This window comes from Elgaria multicarinata, chromosome 19, assembly GCF_023053635.1.
Source record: "Elgaria multicarinata webbii isolate HBS135686 ecotype San Diego chromosome 19, rElgMul1.1.pri, whole genome shotgun sequence".
In the NCBI taxonomy this organism is placed as follows: Eukaryota; Metazoa; Chordata; class Lepidosauria; order Squamata; family Anguidae; genus Elgaria; species Elgaria multicarinata.
In genome coordinates this window covers 3,154,855-3,177,479 of record NC_086189.1, presented here as the reverse complement: position 1 = coordinate 3,177,479, position 22,625 = coordinate 3,154,855, and the positions used below count along the sequence as shown (strand labels likewise).

At 45.3% G+C, this 22,625-nt stretch overlaps 1 protein-coding gene across 1 annotated transcript; it reads right to left on the bottom strand.

Moving 5' to 3' along the window:
- Positions 1–823: 823 nt before the first annotated feature.
- On the bottom strand, positions 824–22,108 carry LOC134411240 (epididymal secretory protein 4-like). Its single transcript, XM_063144956.1, has 6 exons — positions 22,013–22,108; positions 16,493–16,617; positions 15,538–15,602; positions 15,171–15,269; positions 8,600–8,639; positions 824–899 (listed from the first exon to the last, which is right to left on the bottom strand). Exons 1-6 carry the CDS (start codon positions 22,106–22,108, stop codon positions 824–826), a joined length of 501 nt encoding a protein of 166 aa, XP_063001026.1.
- Between the last annotated feature and the right edge of the window lie 517 nt (positions 22,109–22,625).

Sequence of the window (22,625 nt, the reverse complement as noted above, 5' to 3'; positions counted from 1 at the left end):
TTAGACAACATGTCTGGGGCTGCTTTCACTTTGGTATGATACAACTTTTATTCCCTGAATTTTTACTTGCTGCATAGGTGATGAGGATTATTTATTTATTTATTTAGAATATTTATATACCGCTCCCCATTGAAAAATTTCAGAGCAGTGTACAAGGTAAAATGAAATAAAAACAGAAAAAAACAGTTAAAACAAAATTTAGAAGAAGCAATAACAGTAATCCAAGGCTGCATGTTAAAAAAAGGCTTCTTGGAATAAAGATGTTTTCAGGAGGCGCCGAAAGGAGTACAAGGTTGGCGCCTGCCTGACCTCCAGAGGCAGGGAATTCCACAGGAGGGGCACCACCATGCTGAAGGCTCTTCCCCTGGTGGATTCCAATCGGAGGATGGATCTAGGTGGAACCACCAGGAACAGGCCCTCGGATGACCTCAGTGACCTGGCAGGTTGGTAAGGGAGAAGGCGCTCTCTCAGGTATCCTGGTCCCAAGTTGTTTAGGGCTTTGTACACAAGTACCAGAACCTTCAACCTGGCCCGGTAGCGAATAGGCAGCCAGTGCAGTTCCCTCAGCAGAGGAGTTACATGCTGGAAAGGGGCAGCTCCAGACAGCAGCTGAGCTGCAGCATTCTGCACTAGCTCCAGCTTCCGGAGCAGCTTCAAGGGCAGCCCCACAGAGAGCACGTTGCAGTAATCCAATCTTGAGGTTACCAATGCCTGTACCACTGTGGTCAAGCTATCCCTGTCCAGGAGAGGCCGTAGTTGGCGAACCAACCAACAAGATTACAAGTTACTGCTCTCTCTACTTGGGTTGTAGAGGCTCGTCTTTTCATGACAGGATCATCTTTAGCCGGAACTTATGGATAGACGTATCCATTGGCAAAGCAAGCTGCTCGTGGAAATATCTGTGGAGAGAAAAACAACACAGCAGACAGGGACTGCAAATAACCTTTGACTCATGTTTCCCCCCTTACATGCATTTCGCTCCCTTGCACCACCATTGGATTCTTAGGATAGGGTTTCCCATACACTAATTGAATGGGCTAACTCCCAATTTGGCTCTAGGGGCTATGCAGACCTTAAGTAGGCTAGGGGCAAAGCTTCTGGCCATTTTAAATGAGTCTCTTGACAGATTTGTTGCCCACAACACATGCCATATACCACTTTCATGCTGCTTTCATGGTGTTATATCCTGCTTGGTGTAGGTGTTTCATGGGCCCCAACAATTGTCAGGGCACATCAATACCAGTATAAAGCAGTAATGTAGATCCTGCCCAGGTCTTCTGCTTTGAAGGCTCCAGGTTTCCTGGAAGCTTCTTTTCAAGCCACTGTCCTCAGGTAACCTGTCCTCAGGGACACTCCCTCCGCTTCCAGCTTTGGACAAGGCCAGGTGGAGGTGGGCACAGATGGAGACTCATCCCCGAGGTTCAAGTTTTGTTGGTGAAGGTACAATCATAGAATCATAGAATCATAGAATCATAGAATAGCAGAGTTGGAAGGGGCCTACAAGGCCATCGAGTCCAACCCCCTGCTCAATGCAGGAATCCACCCTAAAGCATCCCTGACAGATGGTTGTCCAGCTGCCTCTTGAATGCCTCTGGTGTGGGAGAGCCCACAACCTCCCTAGGTAACTGATTCCACCGTCGCACTGCTCTAACAGTCAGGAAGTTTTTCCTGATGTCCAGCCGGAATCTGGCTTCCTTTAACTTGAGCCCGTTATTCCGTGTCCTGCACTCTGGGAGGATCGAGAAGAGATCCTGGGCCTCCTCTGTGTGACAACCTTTTAAGTATTTGAAGAGTGCTATCATGTCTCCCCTCAATCTTCTCTTCTCCAGGCTAAACAGGCCCAGTTCTTTCAGTCTCTCTTCATAGGGCTTTGTTTCCAGACCCCTGATCATCCTGGTTGCCCTCCTCTGAACACGCTCCAGCTTGTCTGAGTCCTTCTTGAATTGTGGAGCCCAGAACTGGACGCAATACTCTAGATGAGGCCTAACCAGGGCCGAATAAAGAGGAACCAGTACCTCACGTGATTTGGAAGCTATACTTCTATTAATGCAACCCATTTGCCTTCCTTGCAGCCATACTGCACTATTGATTGATTGATTGATTGATTACATTTTTATACCGCCCAATAGCCGAAGCTCTCTGGGCGATTCACAAAAATTAAAACTATAATAAAACAACCAACAGGTTAAAAACGCAAATACAAAAAGCACAACCAGGATAAAACCATGCAGCAGAAATTGATATAAGATTAAAATACAGAATTAGAACAGTAAAATTTAAATTTAAGTTAAAACTAAGTGTTAAAATACTGAGAGAATAAAAAGGTCTTCAGCTGGCAACGAAAAGAGTACAGTGTAGGTGCCAGGTGGACCTCTCTGGGGAGCTCATTCCACAGCCGGGGTGCCACAAATGCAAGCGCCGTAAAATTTCTATTTTATGGTGCTTGCATTTGTGTTGCACCCCACCTCGATCCAGAGGGAGAGCCAGGTAACAAATAAATAAATATATTATCATCATCATCATCATCATTAAACTCTGATGCATTACGCCCTTAGTATTTTTATTCAGCTCCAGAGCCCATTGTAGGTGTCTCCAATTTAAGCTGCCAGGCAGGCAAGAGCAAGGGGACAGCAAAGGAAAGAGTGGCTGGTTGAGTGAGTGAGGAGACTGGTGGCAGCGGCACCAGCCCTCATCTGAAAATAAAAGTATTGGCCTTCTGGGCATGGGCAGAGTGCAGAAAGCAATAGAATTCACTGAGCTTCCTGTCCTCCTTAAAAGCCCAGATTTGAGCGGGGGGGGGGATTGTCCAGGAAAGCAGAGGCAGCCCCAAACATTAGGGTGTGCATGGGCATACTTGGCACACCCTTTGTGCATGCCAGTGCCTCAATGGAAGGGCCTACACTGATGTTCAGGCTGGACAAAAAAAAGGAGTTGAACGTAATCAAGCGCTAATAATCACTAAAATTATTTGGCCCATCCTGAATGTTCTTGACAGTACACTGAATTACAGCAGAGCACATTACAGAATCTGTCACGCTACTGCCCATTTGCAGGTCAGAGGTGAATTCTCCAAATTTATCACCCTCAACAGAGCTATTTAAGATCAGCAATCCGGCTAGTTCCTTAAATTGAATTAACCAAATTTCTGCGGCATTAATAATTTTATGGTTAGAAGTCCCTTCCCTAATGCCATGTACTTCCTCATCCTGCTCTTTCCCCACATATTGCCTAATACGGCCTCAGCAAAATGGATCTGAAAGCCCATTTAATTCTGCTTTCTTCTTAGAATATGTTTCCTGTGCAGCATTTTCAGAGCTTGTATGGGAAGGTGACATGTGGAAGTCCACTTCCATCAGAGCAGTTGATACAGCCTGGATTCAACCTTATTATTATTTTTATTATCTGTTGTTGTTGTTGTTGTTGTTTTAGTTCAAAGTAAGATGGCAGTTGTTCCCACTGATTTAAAGGTATATTCAAAATTCCCGGTATTTTGCGGTGTGAAATGGTAACGCCATTCCGTGGGAGTATCAAAAACTTCCTGGCTGTTAGAGCAGTACAACAATGGAATCAGTTGCCTGGTGAGGTTGTGGCCTCTCCCACACTAGAGGCCTTCAAGAGGCAGCTGGACAACCATCTGTCAGGGATACTTTAGGGTGGATTCCTGCATTGAGCAGGGGGTTGGACTTGATGGCCTTGTAGGCCCCTTCCAACTCTGCTATTCTATGATTCTATCAGAGTCACCAAGGAAAGAGTTTCAATTGAATGGAAATGTCAAATACCTCTGGACTGCTTCTGAGCCATCCTCCCACACGGAGAAACCTCCACATCATCTTATTCTTGGCCTATACGTCAAGGCTAGGGCTGTGCACTGCCTCAGATCTGAACCTCAAATCCAAAGCAGATCGGGATGGTTTGGACCCCTCCAAACTGGATCCAAGGCGGTTCGGGTGAAGGCTGAGGCAGCCCGAAGCCGAAGCCAATTGGCTTCAAAGCTTCGGGCCACCTCGGCACTTTGGAGCCCCCCTGAGCCCCCCAGCCCCCCCCCCCACCAGTTTCCTTACCTGCCGCCTCTGATGCCACCGCCATCTTTCATCTGGCACCTTCTGGTGCCACCACCAGAAATGAAAGGGAGCAGGCCATGTGATTTTAAGATATCGCACGGCCTATTCCCTTTCATTTCCGGTAGCAGCACTGGAAGCCAGATGGCAGCGGTGACGGAGGCATCAGGAAAGCCTCCCTTCCCCATTTACTTCCATCCGCCGGTGGCAGTGGCAGATGCAAGCAAATCCTCTCACCCCCTTCTCCACTGCATCTGCCACCGCCGCTGGACGCAAGCCAGCAGCAGCAGACCCAGGTAAGCCTCCCTTCCCCATTTACCCCTGTTCATCGCTGCTGCCAGCGGCTTGCAGATGGCAGACACAAGTAAGTGGGGAAGGGGGAAGGGGGGCTTACCTGGTGCTTCTGCCATCCATGGCAGCAGACGTTGGAGGCACCAGGTAAGTGGGGAGACTTTTCTGGGTGCCGGCTGTGCAGCCGGCACCCAGAAAACTCTGAGTCACCTTGGAGGGCCTGAATTTCGCCTCGGCTTCAGTCCTGAGGCTGGTCGGGAACCCCCGAGGCAGCCCCAAGGCAGATCAGGGCTGTTTTGCGGGCTCCGGATCTGCCTCCGAGGTGGATCGGGGGTGGGTCCACAGCCCTAGTCAAGGCACTTGTGCCCCAACATTCAAGCTCTGAGGAGGGCCCTGCATTGTAACACCAATGTATTTCCTTTCTGTAGCCTACATGCCTTCACCTGCATGCATTAGGGAGAAGTTAAACAGGCCCCCACTTTTCCTGTTGCTATTGGCCCCACAAAAATACCACTGTAATGGGGGCCAATACCAAAGACAACTAGCATCGAAGTCTGGCAAATGAAAACATCAGCACCAACAATTTGAAGCAACATAAACTGGCCCATGCAATGCTCCACAGCATGGCTTTAATCTGTGCTTGAGTGTTCTTGTGAAGGGACATTTTGCAATGATTAAGAGGGATTAGCTTCAATGATGCCTCACTTTATATCCATGTAGGTACCCAACCATTATCCAAGCAAATCTACCCCTTGACCAGAAATTAATGATTAGTGGGTTATTTTCGGAAGAAACTGTTTCACTTGAGGGATATTCTGAGAACTCAAGAACATTGCACATTCTGCAGGAACTCTAAGGAGATATGTTTGATCAGACATCCTTCCATCCCGTCCTTCCTTGCATACCTGTGGGTGGTGGTTCATGATGTGCTTCACCACCATTGGCTATCAGATTGTGCTCAAATTCTGCTGAGAGGCACATCCTCAAAGTTCTGGTCCAGGGTTGGATTTATGCAGACAACAGTATGTCCCAAGTCTTGAATTTCTTTGGTGGCCTGCAATGACTATTTTTAGTGATCCTTTAGAAGTATTTGTCCTCTTTGACGTTGCCGTTTTATTGGTCTCCTACCTGGCTGAGGTGCCATGCAGTCCTTGAACACCCAGCAAGTGGTTTGTGGCTGCCCAATAACTCACTGAGCTCCCATTTTGTGAAAAAATGGAGCTCTTTTTTCATAAATGGGGTTAGCAAAGTGGCCATTTACACAAGCCCCTAATTTTCGACAAATTGGTGGCCCGCTGTGTTTCCTGATAGGCTTTGTAGTTTGGATTAAGTAGCAATAGCAACACAAGTGGTTGAAAGAGGCCTAAATACTTTTATTATCTAGCAGGCTAAAGGTTACAACAACCCTAATAAAACACAAAGGGAATAGGCAAAGCTTTCGCAAGAACTTACTTCTCCAAATCTATCTGTTGGGAGCTCCCCAGAAAGACAGAGGAGTGACTCAAAATGGCCAGTTCAGTTGCACAGCACCTTCCATGGTCCTGGTCTATGCTGAAGCTTGAAGCAAAAGAGCTGCTGGTCAGATTCTCATACACAAGTCTTCATGGGACTATGTGCAGTTCAGGGCAGCACCCTAATTAATCACACCTGTGGTGTGACAATCTTACACCCCAATCTTGATGTTGATTTACTCTTTGCTAAAAGTGAATGGCTGGGAGCCAAGCTGGTATGGAGAGAGACCCTCCCACATGCCAACCACTGGAAGCCGCTGGGCAGCAGCCAAGCTGAGACATTGATGGGTCCTCCCTTCAGTCCAAGACCATATCATCCTGAGTACAGGTGCAGCCCTGAGAAACAGATTATTCAGCTAAAATATTGACAGCATTTTAACTCTTGGCCAGGCCTGAAATTCCAGGCCTAAAAGGAGTAGCAGGCATAAAGGAAGATTATATCATGTCACTATTTCCTCACATTTACAATACACTCACTGAGGGGTCTAGAGGCCAAGCACTGCTCTTTGGGCACCTGTGGTCTACACAGGGGCTCATCCAGAGAGCTGCACCCAGGCAGATCAGTGGTGCCGTCCACTGATTTGGGTACAGGAGGCCGAGCAGGGAGGGGGGTCTCCGCCACCCCTTTCAGCTTCTTGTGATATCCCTATTGATATGCAGATTGAAGGTGTGTTATTCTGGAGGCCTGATCTATTCAAGACCCAGTCAAAGTAGTTTCTTTGGATTGCCAAGATGAAACTAGACTACTTGTAAAAGGAAAGGCAGATTATTGATAGGAAATGGGTACAGAATAACAATGTAAAGAAAGTTCACACATCTCTTCAGCCCACAAACCTGGCAACTCCCAAAGAGCTGGCATTTGCTGGGGCCCCAAATCAACAGCAATCAGACACCTTTCCTTTTAACCCCAAGTTCTACAGCTTGGTGTGCACATTCCCCGGGAGTGAGGCCAAAATGGTTAGGCCTCAGCTTGATCTTTTATACCCTTTCTGATATTCTAGTATGTTCCCCAAACCATGCACGCAGGTAATGTCCTAAGACTAACAGATCTCAACTTTCCAACATGGAGGGAATCCTCCTCATTTCCTCAGCAAGACAGAACAGTAAAGCAAACAGAAGAAATTAGGCAGCTGCTTAAATTGAGGATAAATCCCTTATTAGCATCAGACAACTAGCAATTGTTAAGCATGTGTCTGCTTGCTTGATGAGTTGCTCAATATATCTGGGTCCATTTGATTGAGGAAACATATTAAACTGGGCACAATGAACATCAAATCCAGCCCACCTGTGGTCCCAGTCCTGCCTGCTGGAGTTCCCCAGATAACATAGAATTATAGAATCATCGAATTTATTTATTTATTTATTTATTTATTTATTACATTTTTATACCGCCCAATAGCCAGAGCTCTCTGGGCGGTTCACAAATAGCAGAGTTAGAAGGGGCCTACAAGCCCATTGAGTCCAACCCCATGCTCAATGCAGGAATCGATGCCCCCTTGTTCTTCACCCCATTCTGCTTTCAACAACCACTAATAATTTGGTGTTTTCCTGGTTTTTGCAGAAGGTTACTTCTTGCATGTTAAAAAATTGAAATGTTTCTCCTACAGTTTAATTCCTGGCAGTAAGAGCTTTCAGCTAAAGAAGGCTGTCAGGATCAGGCCTGTTCTCCCTAGTGTAGGGGAAGGGTTTCTTTGTGTGTGGTGGGGGAGGGTTAATAAGAGGAGGAGGAAGAGAGGAAGAAGAAACAAACTTCAAAGTGATCTTGATAGGCTGGAGTGCTGGGCTGAAAACAACAGAATGAAATTTAATAGGGATAAATGCCAAGTTCTACATTTAGGGAATAGAAACCAAATGCACAGTTACAAGATGGGGGACACTTGGCTCAGCAATACTACAAACGAGAAAGATCTTGGAATTGTTGTAGATCACAAGCTGAATATGAGCCAACAGTGCGATATGGCTGCAAGAAAGGCAAATGCTATTTTGGGCTGCATTAATAGAAGTATAGCTTCCAAATCACGTGAGGTACTGGTTCCTCTCTATTCGGCCCTGGTTAGGCCTCATCTAGAGTATTGCGTCCAGTTCTGGGCTCCACAATTCAAGAAGGACGCAGACAAGCTGGAGCGTGTTCAGAAGAGGGCAACCAGGATGATCAGAGGTCTAGAAACAAAGCCCTATGAAGAGAGACTGAAAGAACTGGGCATGTTTAGCCTGGAGAAGAGAAGACTGAGGGGAGACATGATAGCAGTCTTCAAATACTTAAAAGGTTGTCACACAGAGGAGGGCCAGGATCTCTTCTCGATCCTCCCAGAGTGCAGGACACGGAATAACGGGCTCAAGTTAAAGGAAGCCAGATTCCGGCTGGACATCAGGAAAAACTTCCTGACTGTTAGAGCAGTGCGACAATGGAATCAGCTACCTAGGGAGGTTGTGGGCTCTCCCACACTAGAGGCATTCAAGAGGCAGCTGGACAACCATCTGTCAGGGATGCTTTAGGGTGGATTCCTGCATTGAGCAGGGGGTTGGACTCGATGGCCTTGTAGGCCCCTTCCAACTCTGCTATTCTATGATTCTATGAATGAGCTGAGATTAGCGAGGGATGCTAAAAGCAATAAAAAGGCTTTCCTCAAATACATGAATAGTAAAAGACAGAGGAAAGAAATGGTGGTTCAACTACTTAATGAGGATGGCAAATTGATAACACATGACAAAGAAAAGGCTGAAGTGCTCAATTCCTACTTTGCCTCGGTCTTCTCCAAAAAACGGGTCTCTGAACACCCTGGAAAAAATTAAGCACACGTTGAGGGGACAGGATTGCAATTTGAGATTGGTAAACAAATGGTCAAGGAACACCTAATTTCTTTGAATGAGTTCAAATCCCCAGGACCTGATGAACTGCATCCTAGAGTAATGAAGGAGCTAGCGGAAGAACACTCAGAACCACTGTCTATTATCTTTGCAAAATCATGGAAGACGGGTGAGGTGCCGGACGACTGGAGGAGGGCTAACGTTGTCCCTATCTTCAAAAAGGGCAAAAAGGAGGAACGTGGGAACTACAGACCAGTCAGTCTGACATCCATCCCTGGGAAAATTCTGAAGCAGATTATAAAGAAGTCAGTCTGTAAGCACCTTGAACACAATGCAGTGATTACAAGAAGACAACATGGAAGACAGAAACAAACTTCAAAGTGATCTTGATAGGCTGGAGTGCTGGGCTGAAAACAACAGGATGAAATTTAATAGGGATAAATGCCAAGTTCTACATTTAGGAAATAGAAACCAAATGCACAGTTACAAGATGGGGAATACTTGGCTCAGTAATACTACAAACGAGAAGGATCTTGGAATAGTTGTAGATCGCAAGCTGAATATGAGCTTGCTTTTTATACTGTATTTTGTATTTGTGTTTTTAACCTGTTGGTTGTTTTATTATGGTTTTAATTTTTGTGAACCACCCAGAGAGCTTCGGCTATTGGGCGGTATAAAAATGTAATCAATCAATCAATCAATCAAAAGTGCAGTATGGCTGCAAGGAAGGCAAATACTCTTTTGGGCTGCATTAATAGAAGTATAGCTTCCAAATCACGTGAGGTCCTGGTTCCTCTCTATTCGGCTGTGGTTAGGCCTCATCTAGAGTATTGTGTCCAGTTCTGGGCTCCACAATTCAAGAAGGACTCAGACAAGCTGGAGCGTGTTCAGAGGAGGGCAACCAGGATGATCAGGTGTCTGGAAACAAAGCCCTATGAAGAGAGACTGAAAGAACTGGGCCTGTTTAGCCTGGAGAAGAGAAGATTGAGGAGAGACATGATAGCACTCTTCAAATACTTAAAAGGTTGTCACACAGAGGAGGGCCAGGATCTCTTCTTGAGGTTTTAAAGGATAGATCCTAGCATTCACACTCCCTTCAGGTGTAAAGAGATGTTTATTTCCTGAATAAAGCTTTGGGTATTACACAGCAGATCTCATTGTTGTCTCACCTCTCAGTGGGTTGGGTTGGAATCACAACAGGCTGGCATTGTGATTCCAACACCAGACACTGATTTAGAATTTGAACAGTTTCCTCAGATTTAATTGGAAAGGAGAACAAGTGTTGGGTATCATCAGAGTTGCTATGAGTGCTTGGTTCAATCAACACTTGTTTTCCAATGGCAAGAGCACACCAACAGCAGGACAAGTGTTTTACCAGCTTTTCTAGAGGATAACTGTCCTCAGTCTTATCTGGCTACATACATAGTGTGTTGTGCTGAGCACAAGTGAGAATTTCACTTTGTGGTTTCATTTAATATTTTACAGTTATTGGCATTATAAAGACAACTCATCACTACAGGGGCTTGTAGTTGGTCTTAATGGTAATATTTATTCTGATGGTAGACATCATACAGTTGATGGAACTTCCTTTTTTACAAGAGAGTGCCTGGTTTAGCTGGTTCGCTCCTCTTTCCCAATGGAATGGTAAACCCTTGCTCTTTGTTTTCAGAATCTATGTTGTATATTGTGAAATTATCCCTCCATTATTTTCCTCCAAGAAATATGGACTTCCAAATTCTGGGGTTGTACCTCTCCTTCTACTCACAGTTGACATTGACCTGCGAAAGGAAAGAGGTAATGTTATCATAGCAACATGCAGGATTGGGCCCAGGAAGCAGAACCTCATGATGCTGCCCCCCCTTTTTTTTAAAAATGGATCCCTTCTCCTCAAACATAGGAGATCAGTGTCTATCTGCATCCACATCGATCTGGCTTTACCCAGTTTTAGAACCAGAAGGAGTGTTCTCCAGTTCAGTTCCCTTGAGGAAAGTGGCTTGAAAAATAGCTTCCAGGAAACCAGGAGACTTTAATACCATAAACTGAAGGCCTCGTCTCTGATTAAGCATGAATGAGAATTCCATTGGAGGGTAAAAACTTGATCTGTGTTTCTAGCAGATTTTTTTCTGTTTCTCCTACTGGTGTCTACTTGATTTGTAGCAAGTAAATTCAATGTGCAGATTTCCTTTTTTTTTAATATTGGCAGTTTGCACATATTGGATTAGGGGCCAGAGATTATGGGCAAATTGCACCATGATTTTGTTTTTAAAAAGATCCTGGTGATTTTGTGCAAGTGCACACCTGTCTGCTATGTAGCCTAACAGAGGCATATTCTCCTCTTGCATCTACCTTTGCCAGAGATTCATCCCACGTACACTTTTGTTCTGGTTTACCCTCGAATTATCCCGTTTCGGTTATATAGTGCTTATACTGTATAGCATATGAAAGCTTGTAACCTAACACCTCTGCTGTAGCGCATTGCAGAGATCTGTTGAGGTTCACACTCACATGTTGTTATCCCCACCTCCCAGATCTTCTTTGTACCTCCTCCTACCATTTATTGGTTGTTTAAAGTGGGGACAACTCCCCCTCGGACAACAGGGTCTTGCACTGGGATTTGCTTCTCTTGAACACCAAAGTAGAATGTTACATAAGAGTGCAGTCAAATCTTTTGCATGCTTACTCAGTAAATAAATCCCATTGAGTTCAACAGAATGTATTTCTGTAAACCGCCCAGAGAGCCCTGGCTATGGGAGTGGTATATAAGTGTAATAAATAAATAAATGAATAAATAAATTTCCAAATTAGAGCCCCTCGGATTGCAGTCTTAATTTTTGCAACTTTAAAAAGGGGAAAAATGGGGTGGGTGGCTGGGATGGGGGAGCGAAGGGAGGTAGGGAGTGGCCATCTCAACTCCCAGTGTACGAAGGAGGAGACTTCAAACACAGTGCCAGGACCTCCAGTGACAGAGAAACTGAGATGGAAATCGCAGTTAATGAGAGGATTAAGCCATCCTTTCCCCATTATTATTATTATTATTATTATTTATTTATATAGCACCATCAATGTACATGGTGCTGTACAGAGCCCATGTGGGGCTCCCAATAAAAGCTGGTCCCCCCAATTGTTAAAAAAAATAAAAGAAAAAGGTGGGGAGATAGAGGAGTGCATTTTCCACATGCTTTGAACTAAAGGCTCTGTTAACCCACACACACCCACACACACACACACCTTCCTTTCCTCCCTCACAGTCCTGTATATATGTGGGCGAGGGTTGCTGCTGCTGCTTTTTGCTTGTTAAACTGGGTCAAGGTTTTTCAGGAAATAAGAATAATTACTGAACAAGAGGTTTGTGAGACACCAGAACTAGCCTTGTTGAATATGTATGTTAAAGAAAATAGAGAGCTACAAGAAAAAAATACTAATAGGGTTTATGTTAACAGCCGCAAGGCAAATAATAGCAGGAAACTGGAAGACAGCTCGGATGCTGACAATATCGATGTGGAAAAAGAAAATCTGGGACATAGCAATAAATGAAAAGTTGACACAGAAATTAAGAACACATATAGAAAAGAAAAGAGACACCTTCAGGAAGGACTGGCAAAAGTATATAGACTATATGGAAAAGGAACCAAACAGAATAACTATGGCAAAAGCCTATAGAAATCTATAGGGGCTCTTCCACACGTCGTACTGAAAGCGCTTCCATCCGCCCCCAGTGCACCCCGAAAACGATCGTATAGCTTGCCTGTAAAAGAGACAAGGAAGAGGCGTCCTTGCCGCCGCTGCCACCCACCTCCCTCCTCGCCCGCCGGGATGGAGAGCTTGGCCTGCCTTCTTCTGCCGAGCTCTCCGTCCTGGCGGGCGAGGAGGGAGGTGGGTGGCGGCGCCGGCGCCGACAAGGACGCCTCTTTCTCGTCTCTTTTACAGGCAAGCTACACGATCGTTTTCGGGGTGCACTGGGGGCGGATGGAAGCGCTTTCGGTACGACGTGTGGAAGAGCCCTGGGACTCATAAAAACCCAGATAACCAACAATTTCCTTGAAATATTTTGTCGGACTCATCACAACTAATGAGACAATTCTACTATGTATGTTGAGTGCTTGGATTTGATGTAAATGACCAAGCATGGGGAGGGAATGGGGAGGGTTATAGAGTAAGAATGGTTGTGGTTTGTGTATCATAGAATAAATTAATTTTAAAAAATTAAGAACGGGATTAGCCAGTCCTGTTTCCCTCGCAAGGAGAGAATGGGGGATTTCAGAAGCAGGAGAAGGAGAAGGAAAGGTTTTCAATTGGCACACCCCTCTCTTTCATCAGCAATACCCCCCTTTGAAACCACACCCACAAAACAGTGCAATGAAACAATGGTTGAAAATACATGTTAAAGTTTGAGCGATGTGCTTTCGCATGACCAGAAGAACTGGACTTTCCCCGCACAAAAATATTTCGCTATGAGGGGAAGAAGAACCGCAATCACAGCAGGACATCGTCAACGTCATCCGAGTCCTTCGCAGCCAAAGCAGGCTATAATATCGGTGTATGGAGGACATTGACAAGTTTTTGACAAGTACGGAATATGACTCCTTTGGACCATTTAAAAAAACCCTATTTGCAGAAATGGAAGGACACGGAGAAGCGGGGAGGTGCAAAATAGTTTGGGAATTAGAAAACCAAAAATCCACTACTGTCTGCCACTGCTTCCTGGAACATAAACACTGCAGAAATCTATTGGGGTTAAACAAAGGGAATTCCCAATGTCGCACATCCCTAGCCCCTCTGCCCGACCCAGCCCTGGCCATTTCAGCAGCCTTTATTGTCTGTAGAGAATACTGACATGAATGGTGGACATGGATGGTGGCAAAGCATCCCCTCAGCTGGCTTTCGGTGTCTAGATCCGTGTGCCACCTCAAACACAGAAATATAATTTTGGGAGTCCCCAGGATTTCCAAAAAAGGAGAAAGAGTAACAAAACTCAGTTAGAACAGAATTATCGATAAGAGGCAAATGCTTTTACCGACTTCCGGTAGGATTTCCATGTTTTTAGCAGGGAATCCCAGGGATGTGGCAAGATTCCGGAATTTTTCCTTCTCGGTTTCTGATGCTGCTGTTCTCCTGACTTCAGGCCCAACCAGGTTGTCATGTTGCAGGTCATGGCAAGGAGAGAGGAAGGGGAATGAAAGAAACACATTTCAGACTGGAGGGCCTGCATTTGTCTGTGTCCCCCACAGCCTTTCTCTTTGGAGCAGGGGTGGGCGACTCGTGGCCCTCCAAAGGTTGTGACCAGCACATCCCACCTTCCCTTGCCCTCGGCTATGCTAGCTAGGGCTTGTAGGCCAAAACGTCTGGGGAGGCACAAGATGTCCCCCCTCCTCCAGAGGTCCACTGAAAGGAATGCTGTAACATTGAGGACCAGCATGTGGTACTGCCTGCACAGACAGACATGTGCAGAGCCTCCTTTTTATGCCGGGCCTCACTCAGTGGCATTTCCCACAACTCAGTCCTCATCCTGAAACCCTCCCATCTCTCCCAAAGCTCCATCCTTCTGTTTTCTTATCGCAGAACGTCTGACTTGCAGGGAAGGGAGTAGGCTAGAAGCGCAAAGTCTTAGGAGCACAATGCAAAATCAGGGCAAGGCTGGGGAAGACGGATCCATCCCCTTTCTCTATCGCTTGCCATGTGTTTCCATTTGCAGAACTATTTCAATGCTGCTCCTGCTCTTACCTTGCTCCCTGAGTTTGGCAAACGAGCTTCAAATTCAGGGAGCAATCATACATGCGCATGGCAGCATTTACTTCCAGGTAAACACATTTTGGTTCTGGCTATGTGGCAGCTACTACAGATGGACAAATCTGCCCATTCCAATTTCTCCCAGTGTCTCATTCTTGGACCTTTCTCCCAATGCCAGAACTTTGCTTAAAATCCACATTTTTGTTAGCAATCTGTTTTAATGCATTTAAGTGCTATTTTCCCTAGAATACACATTTTCGTGTGTATTTTCACCTAATATGCACAGTCCTGTAAACATTGTTGAAATGTGGCCTTATAGGCCCCTCCCAACTCTACTATTCTATGATTATATGGAGAAATCCGTTTCTCCATGTGAATTTCTAAGGGTACCTGAGTTTTGATGCACATTTTGGAAGTGAGGAATCTCCATTCAAATGCAATGTGAACACATTTTCAGTCCATCTGGAGCTGCATACCCCTTGTCCTGTGTGGAGGCAACTGGTTTTATCTATAAGAAGTGACACCTATTTCTGGGTCTTGGCAGCCCCTTGCATAGTAGGCAGAAGCTGCCCTTTAATTTCATTTCTTCCTGCATTTGCTACCTCCCCGGAATGAGTCGTCCTCAGGTCCAATGCTAGGAATGTGCAATTCAGGATGCAGAGATGTGTTCATATTGTTCCCCCACAATTTTTCATTCTTCCAACCTTACATATAGCTCATTCCAAACTTGGGGAATTATTTCCAATCTTACATGGTTTCTGTCCAGGAGACATACCGTATAGACGCAGCAAATTTTGCTCTGGTGTTTTAGCATGTATAATGACGTAATCCTTGTAATCTGTATCCAGGATAGAAACAGTGGTGGTGGTCCCTCCTAGATTGGAAATAGAACCACAAAAATGTTATTTAAGGAAAACTAGAAGTGCTGACACTATGGCCTTAGCTAGACCTAAGGATTATCCCAGGCAAATGGAGGGGTCGTCCCTGTTCATTTTCAATCAAGTGGGGGTTTGCAATCATCTCTTTCATCCATTGCGCAGAGAGCCTTGGCCATTGGGCAGTATAAAATGCAATAAATAAAATGATAAATAAGTCTGAAAGTGTGGAGGGGAAGGGAGTTGTTTTGACTTGTTCACAATTACTTCTGATGTATATTCCAGGCTGGTTAGTCTTCACAAAATAGTCCACCACCTTCCGGCAGTTGTATCTGGAAAGAGAGGAAAAATCAAAACGTGTCCATAGCGGGAAGCAACCTCCTCAACTTCACTCCAGCCACCAGCCACCAGAGGGTCAGGTCCAAGGCAGCCCTTGGACTTCATTCCCCTCGGAAGCAGGAAACTATCCTAAACACAAGACAGGAGTTTTTCCAAAAGCAACTGTAATGAGCCAGATGCTCTAAACCTCTTCTGGCACAAGGCCAATAGAAGGCTTGTAACGTTGGGGCTCTAGGAAGGGATCCCACAATCTGGGTGCTGCTGTTGAGAGCCCCTGTCCAAGCAGACAAGTCCTGGATGTCACAGCAGAACACATTGTCATCTCCTGCACATCAGTGCCAACTGTCGGCAGTTCCAGAGGAAGGGTTGGATGCCAAGCACCAATAATCGCCAAACCTTTGTAAACGTCAAGGACAGTTCTTGGTGTAATGAGCAGTGGTGTGGGAGAAACCAATTTCACCTCTGTTTATAATATGTTTAATTTTCTGTTTAAGTGAACATGCTGAACAAGAGCACTGGGTTGTGGAGCGTTACTGGTACATGCTCTCGCTCTCACTCAAAGACGCACACACTGATACAAGTATGTGTTCAATGGCGGCTGTGACGTCCTCCTTCCTCCCAGGATGTCACGCCCCACATGTGTACTGAGGGGGAGGATCTTGCAATCAGCATATCACGAAATCGTCCCCCACCCCACTCCTGGTGTAGACATGCCCTCAGATCCATTCTCTCATGCTAAATTGACTATATGGGGAAACCCAGACTTAAAAATTGGAAAGAAAACATTTCTGTGGAGGATGATTTTTGCTTTCAACACTTTCAACAGTTGAACTGACAAGTGTCATGGATAAAGCACAAGTCAGAACTCATCAAAGGTACTTACTTAATTGACTGTACAGTCAAAGCCATGTCACCACTGTTCACAACATTCATGCGAAGCTGAAAACCATTTTTCGGCCGTTTGCCTTGATCCATTATGACTCCAACTGAGTTCCATACACCAACAACCTAGGAAGAGAAATGAGCATGAAGGCAATTTGATTAAACAATGGCTCGATGTTTCAGGTGTTCCCACTCACAGGCCATATTATCCACACGAGTAATTAGAGGTCAGGAGAGGAGAGATCCACCCATGGCTGACTGAAGACCACTTGGCATGTGTGCTTCTGTCATAGAGCCCTAGAGCTTCTTGGATCACATGAGAATGGAGCCTCTGTCTTGGCCATGGGTGTTGTCCACACTTGGGAGCTCAGCCAATACCCAGCCAAATCTAGCTTCATCACTCTGCCAGACACTGGTTTGAAAGGGTGCATCACTACATCTTGTTCATTATCAAGTTAACCATCTAAAACTCTTTATTTAACTGATAGACCTTTCCACATGTTGGAAAATTAAATAGAATGATAAATATTAAAAAGATTAAGTAATTAAAAATTAAACACCAGGTATAGATAGATGGGCACCGTTAAGACATGATAGCACTCTTCAAATACTTAAAAGGTTGTCATACAGAGGAAGGCCAGGATCTCTTCTCGATCCTCCCAGAGTGCAGGACACCGAATAACGGGCTCAAGTTAAAGGAAGCCAGATTCCAGCTGGACATCAGGAAAAACTTCCTGACTGTTAGAGCAGTATGACAATGGAATCAGTTACCTAGGGAGGTTGTGGTCTCTCCCACACTAGAGGCATTCAAGAGGCAGCTGGACAACCATCTGTCAGGGATGCTTTAGGGTGGATTCCGCATTGAGCAGGGGGTTGGACTCGATGGCCTTTTAGGCCCCTTCCAACTCTGCTATTCTATGATTCTATGAAAGTTGAGCTTGTGGGGTAAAATCAACAAACTTAAGATGAATTTTATTCCCTAAAATCTTATACTTTGAATCCTTTTCTAAAAAAATGGATACTGTTGTTTTTGTGAACCGCCCAGAGAGCTCCAGCTATTGGGTGGTATAGAAATGTAATAAAGAAAGAAAGAAAGAAAGAAATACTGTTCTTTTTATGTTTTTGATGGTTTTAAATTTTGTGTACTTTTAATGTTTACTGTTTTTTACTTTTGTAAACCGCCCAGAGAGTTTTGGCTATGGGGCGGTAAATAAATGTAATAAATAAATAAATAAAATGTTATGCATGGAATTCCTTTACTTATACCTGGCAAATACTTTCAACCATTTAATGCTTTGTTTCATTTTCTGGTGTTCTTCCCCACCTTGAATAGCTCTGAAACGGATGCAACTTCCAATTAAAGAAGGTGGGTTTGGTTTTCCAGACCTAGCTTTGTACCATCGGGCTTACCTATTGGCTTGTAGAATCATAGAATCATAGAACAGCAGAGTTGGAAGGGGCCTACAAGGCCATCTTCTTTAGTACTAAGTTCTGGTCATCTTCTGCTCCCTCAGAACTGCCCCCTTGGTCAGTTCTGAAAGCCGTATGGTTAGAACCTCTTCCCAAATGGACAGCACTCAGTTCTCGTTCTATCAGAATAAGTGGCCCCCCCACTCCTACAATTCTGACTGCTAGAGACATAGCCTATAATATCATGTCAATTACAGTTTGGGCCTGTCTGGACGAAGGCTTATCCCGGGGATTGCCCCAGGATCATCCCTGTATTTCCACATGATGCACAGGAAATCCCGGGGGGCAGGGAGTGATGATCCCTCCATTCTCTGAGATAACTGCAACAGCTTTTACCCCAGTTTTTCCCATGGTCTGGGGATCGTCCCAAGACCACAGGACGTGTGGGCGGCCATCCCAGTTTTGTCCCAGCTCCTCGCAAGTAAATGTGAGGAGCCAGGAACCAGGCACAGGGCACGCAACTCTTCAAGCACTCCATGCCCATTGGGGGTGGCGAGGGGAGAAGGGTTGGGGCATTTAAAAAACAAAACAAAAACCTTACCTTTGCACTGGAGTGCTAGTGCCCTTTCTTAAAAAAAAAAAAAAAGGCAGGCGCAACGTCCTCCTTCCTCCCGGGATGTCGCACACTGCATGTGGACTGAGGGGGAGGATCTTGCAATCAGGATATTGTGAAATCGTCCCCCACCCCACGCCTGGTGTAGACATGCCCTCAGATCCATTCTCTCATGCTAAATTGACTATATGGGGAAACCCAGATTTAAAAATTGGAAAGAAAACATTTCTGTGGAGGACATGGACAGATAAGATGATTTTTACTTTGGATTCTAATTAATAGGCTCAGACTTGTGTGCTAAATATAATTTACCTGCTATGGCTCAATGGCAATGTTTGCAATTGCAGCACTTGCTGGAATCTAGGTTTTGCCCAGCTGCTTCTACAGCTTCAGAGCTTCCAGCATTGTTAGAAACACTTTCAACAATTGAACTGACATAGAATCATAGAATAGCAGAGTTGGAAGGGGCCTAAAAGGCCATCGAGTCCAACCCCCTGCTCAATGCAGGAATCCACCCTAAAGCATCCCTGACAGATGGTGGTCCAGCTGCCTCTTGAAGGCCTCTAGTATGGGAGAGCCCACCACCTCACTAGGGAACTGGTTCCATTGTCATACTGCTCTAACAGTCAGGAAGTTTTTCCTGATGTCCAGCTGGAATCTGGCTTCCTTTAACTTGAGCCCATAGATCCACAACCCACATATATAAGTATTTAATAGCAGCAAGTAAATATGATACCCATAGTTTAAGACTAGATTGGAATAGAGAATTGGAGTGCCCTATCTTGCCTAACCAATGGACGGTTGCTCTAGCATCTGTATCTGAAGCTTCTATGGATCGCAGGTTACGTCGTATTCAGCAAAAAGTTTTATTTGGCGTCTATTGGACTCCACAATGCCTTTTCAATAAGGGTTTGTCTAACTTGCATAACTGTTGCATAACATAACTCATATGTTTTGGCAATGCCCAGTAGTTGCCCACATTTGGGAGGAGGTTATAATAAGGATGAACTTTGCACTGAAACAATCTATGATAAGGAACAATCTGCATCTCCTCCTAAATTACCTATTGGCTTCTTGGAAGTTAACACATGTTCAGCGCAGATGGATCTTCAGAGCCCTTATGACAGCCAAAAGACTTATATTATCACATTGGAAAGACAAATCCACACCTTCCATAATGCAATGAATTGAGGGCCTAATAACATTATCAACTTCTGAACAAGTGTAATATAGATGCAACTTGCAAGTGGATAAATATTTGGATATTTATCAAGTGCTGGGCTGAAAACAACAGAATGAAATTTAATAGGGATAAATGCCAAGTTCTACATTTAGGAAATAGAAACCAAAGGCACAGTTACAAGATGGGGGATACTTGGCTCAGCAATACTACGAACGAGAAGGATCTTGGAATTGTTATAGATCAAAAGCTAAATAGGAGCCAACAGTGCGATATGGCTGCAAGAAAGGCAAATGCTATTTTGGGCTGCTTCCAAAAGCAGATATTAATAGAAGTATAGCTTCCAAATCGCGTGAGGTACTGGTTCCTCTCTATTCGGCCCTGGTTAGGCCTCATCTAGAGTATTGCATCCAGTTCTGGGTTCCACAATTCAAGAAAGACGTAGACAAGCTGGAGCGTGTTCAGAGGAGGGCAACCAGGATGATCAGGGGCCTGGAAACAAAGCCCTATGAAGAGAGACTGAAAGAACTGGGCATGTTTAGCCTGGAGAAGAGAAGCTTGAGGGGAGACATGAGAGCACTCTTCAAATACTTAAAAGGTTGTCCCACAGAGGAGGGCCAGGATCTTTTCTCGATCCTCCCAGAGTGCAGGACACAGAATAACGGGCTCAAGTTAAAGGAAGGCAGATTCCAGCTGGACATCAGGAAAAACTTCCTGACTGTTACAGCAGTGCGACAATGGAATCAGTTACCTAGGGAGGTTGTGGGCTCTCCCACACTAGAGGCTTTCAAGAGGCAGCTGGACAAGCATCTGTCGGGGATGCTTTAGGGTGGATTCCTGCATTGAGCAGGGGGTTGGACTCGATGGCCTTGTAGGCCCCTTACAACTCTGCTATACTATGATTCTATGATATCGGGTCTGCTTTTCTTGAAACTTTTGCATAACTCTCTCCTTTTAGGTTGGGGGAATGGTACATATGATGGAAATGATTATAATTCTATATATACAATGTATTGGGGGTTCTGTTCTCACAATGTATTTTCTAGGGATGTGCATGGACCCCCCGATCCTCTTTGCGCCCAATCCGCAAATTGCGGATTGGGCCCGGTCCGGCCCCGCCTCGATCCACCTAGGGGACGCTCTGATCTGCTGCAGAGCTTCAGCTCCGAATCAGAGCTCCGCAGTGGCGGGAAGTAATGCCAGGTAAGGCTCCCCTCCCTCCTTCCCCTTACCTGTGTCCGTCCCGGCCCATCCCAGCTTCACTAGAGCTCGCGGCTCAACCAGGAACTGTAGGCCCCAGCCTACACTTCCTGGTTGAGCCGCAGGCTCTAGTGAAGCCACGACAGACACAGGTAAGACCCCCCTCCTCCTTGCCCCCTTACCTGGCTCTGCCGCCTTCACCGCACGGGCGGCAGCGGCGGCAGGGCCAGGTAAAAAACCCCTCCCCCCTCTCCCTTACCTGCGTCCGTCTGCGGACCCGCGGCTGCTTCAACTGAGCCCGAGGACTCAACCAGGAAGACCAGGCCATGGCCTAGTCTTCCTGTTTGAGTCCTCGGGCTCAGTTGAAGCAGCCGCAGGACTGCGGATGGATACAGGCAAGATCCCCCTCCCCCTTACCTGGCTCTGCCGCCGTTGCCGCATGGGTGGCAGCGACAGCGGCAGGGCCAAGTAAACCCCCCTTACCATTTTTGCGGAGCTCCGGATCGAGGCGAAGGAGAAGCGGAGCACATCCCTAGTATTTTCTGTTCTGTTTGTTGATATTCACAATACACATTTTCTTAAAAAAATTAAACATACACATACATAGCATAAAACCAGCAACCTGCTTTGCATTAGGAACAATGTTCTTAACATTTATTTCCTGTCAGCCATTCACTGATTGCAAATTTATCTTCATAAAACATAAAAACCAACTGTCCTTCTAGGCAGCAAAAATAAGTAACGGAGTTCTAAAATGGACCCTGATGTCATTAGAAAATCCTATTTCAATTAAACACATTCCCCTACTGCAACTGTCCTGACTGATGAGGACACCGACTCAGTTCAAGCAGAACTTTTAAAAAATGTGAGCAATCATGGTTTGGTTCTAATTGTGCCTCCTGAAAATCGATTTCTAAGAACCTGTTCTTAATTTGTCTCTGAGCCTGTTTAGATCCGAGTTATCTTAACTGGATGAATGACAGACCAAACTGATTGGCTTTATTGGGTTTAACTACTTGTTCAGCCAAAGACCAAGGGATGATCCACAAGTCAACACTCTGCTACCTTCTGCCATCTGCACTAGAACTAAAAACACTTGGAGACCTTTCAGCTCTTACCTTGTTGGGGTCAAAATCTGGCTGCACAGTAAGATCAGCTGCAGTTTGAAGCAAGCATGAGCTGGCCAACGCAATGCCCCACAGCACGGCATTCATCTTTGCAAGAACTTCCTTAGTTCCACAGGAGACGTTGTGCAACGTTCAACAATGGGTTGTTTTCAATAATGCCTCACTTTAAAATCCTTCCTTTATGTCCTCATAAGTTCATCCAAGCAAATTATTGTCTTTACAAAAAAACAAAGAACAAGAAGTGGGTGATTTTCAGAAGAAACTGTTCCACTTGAGCGCCTATTCCGTGAAGTCCAGGACACGATGCATGCTGCAGGGTCTCCAAGGAGCTGATGTTGATCAGGTATTTCCGTCTCCTTCCTTGCAATCCTGTGGCTGGTGGTTCATGATGTGCTTTGGCTTGTGTTCCAATGCTACTGAGAGGCACTTAGCTCTCAAAAATTCCCCAAAAATCAGGGGAGGCTTGGATTTGCTTGAGGCTTGGCATGCATGTGTATACATGGGTAAGCTATCATGGTTCTGGGTTTGAGGTTTCTAACGTGAAAATTGACAGAGATATCGAAAGGGGTGTGAATTTGGGTTACCGGTGATGTATTAGAGGTTA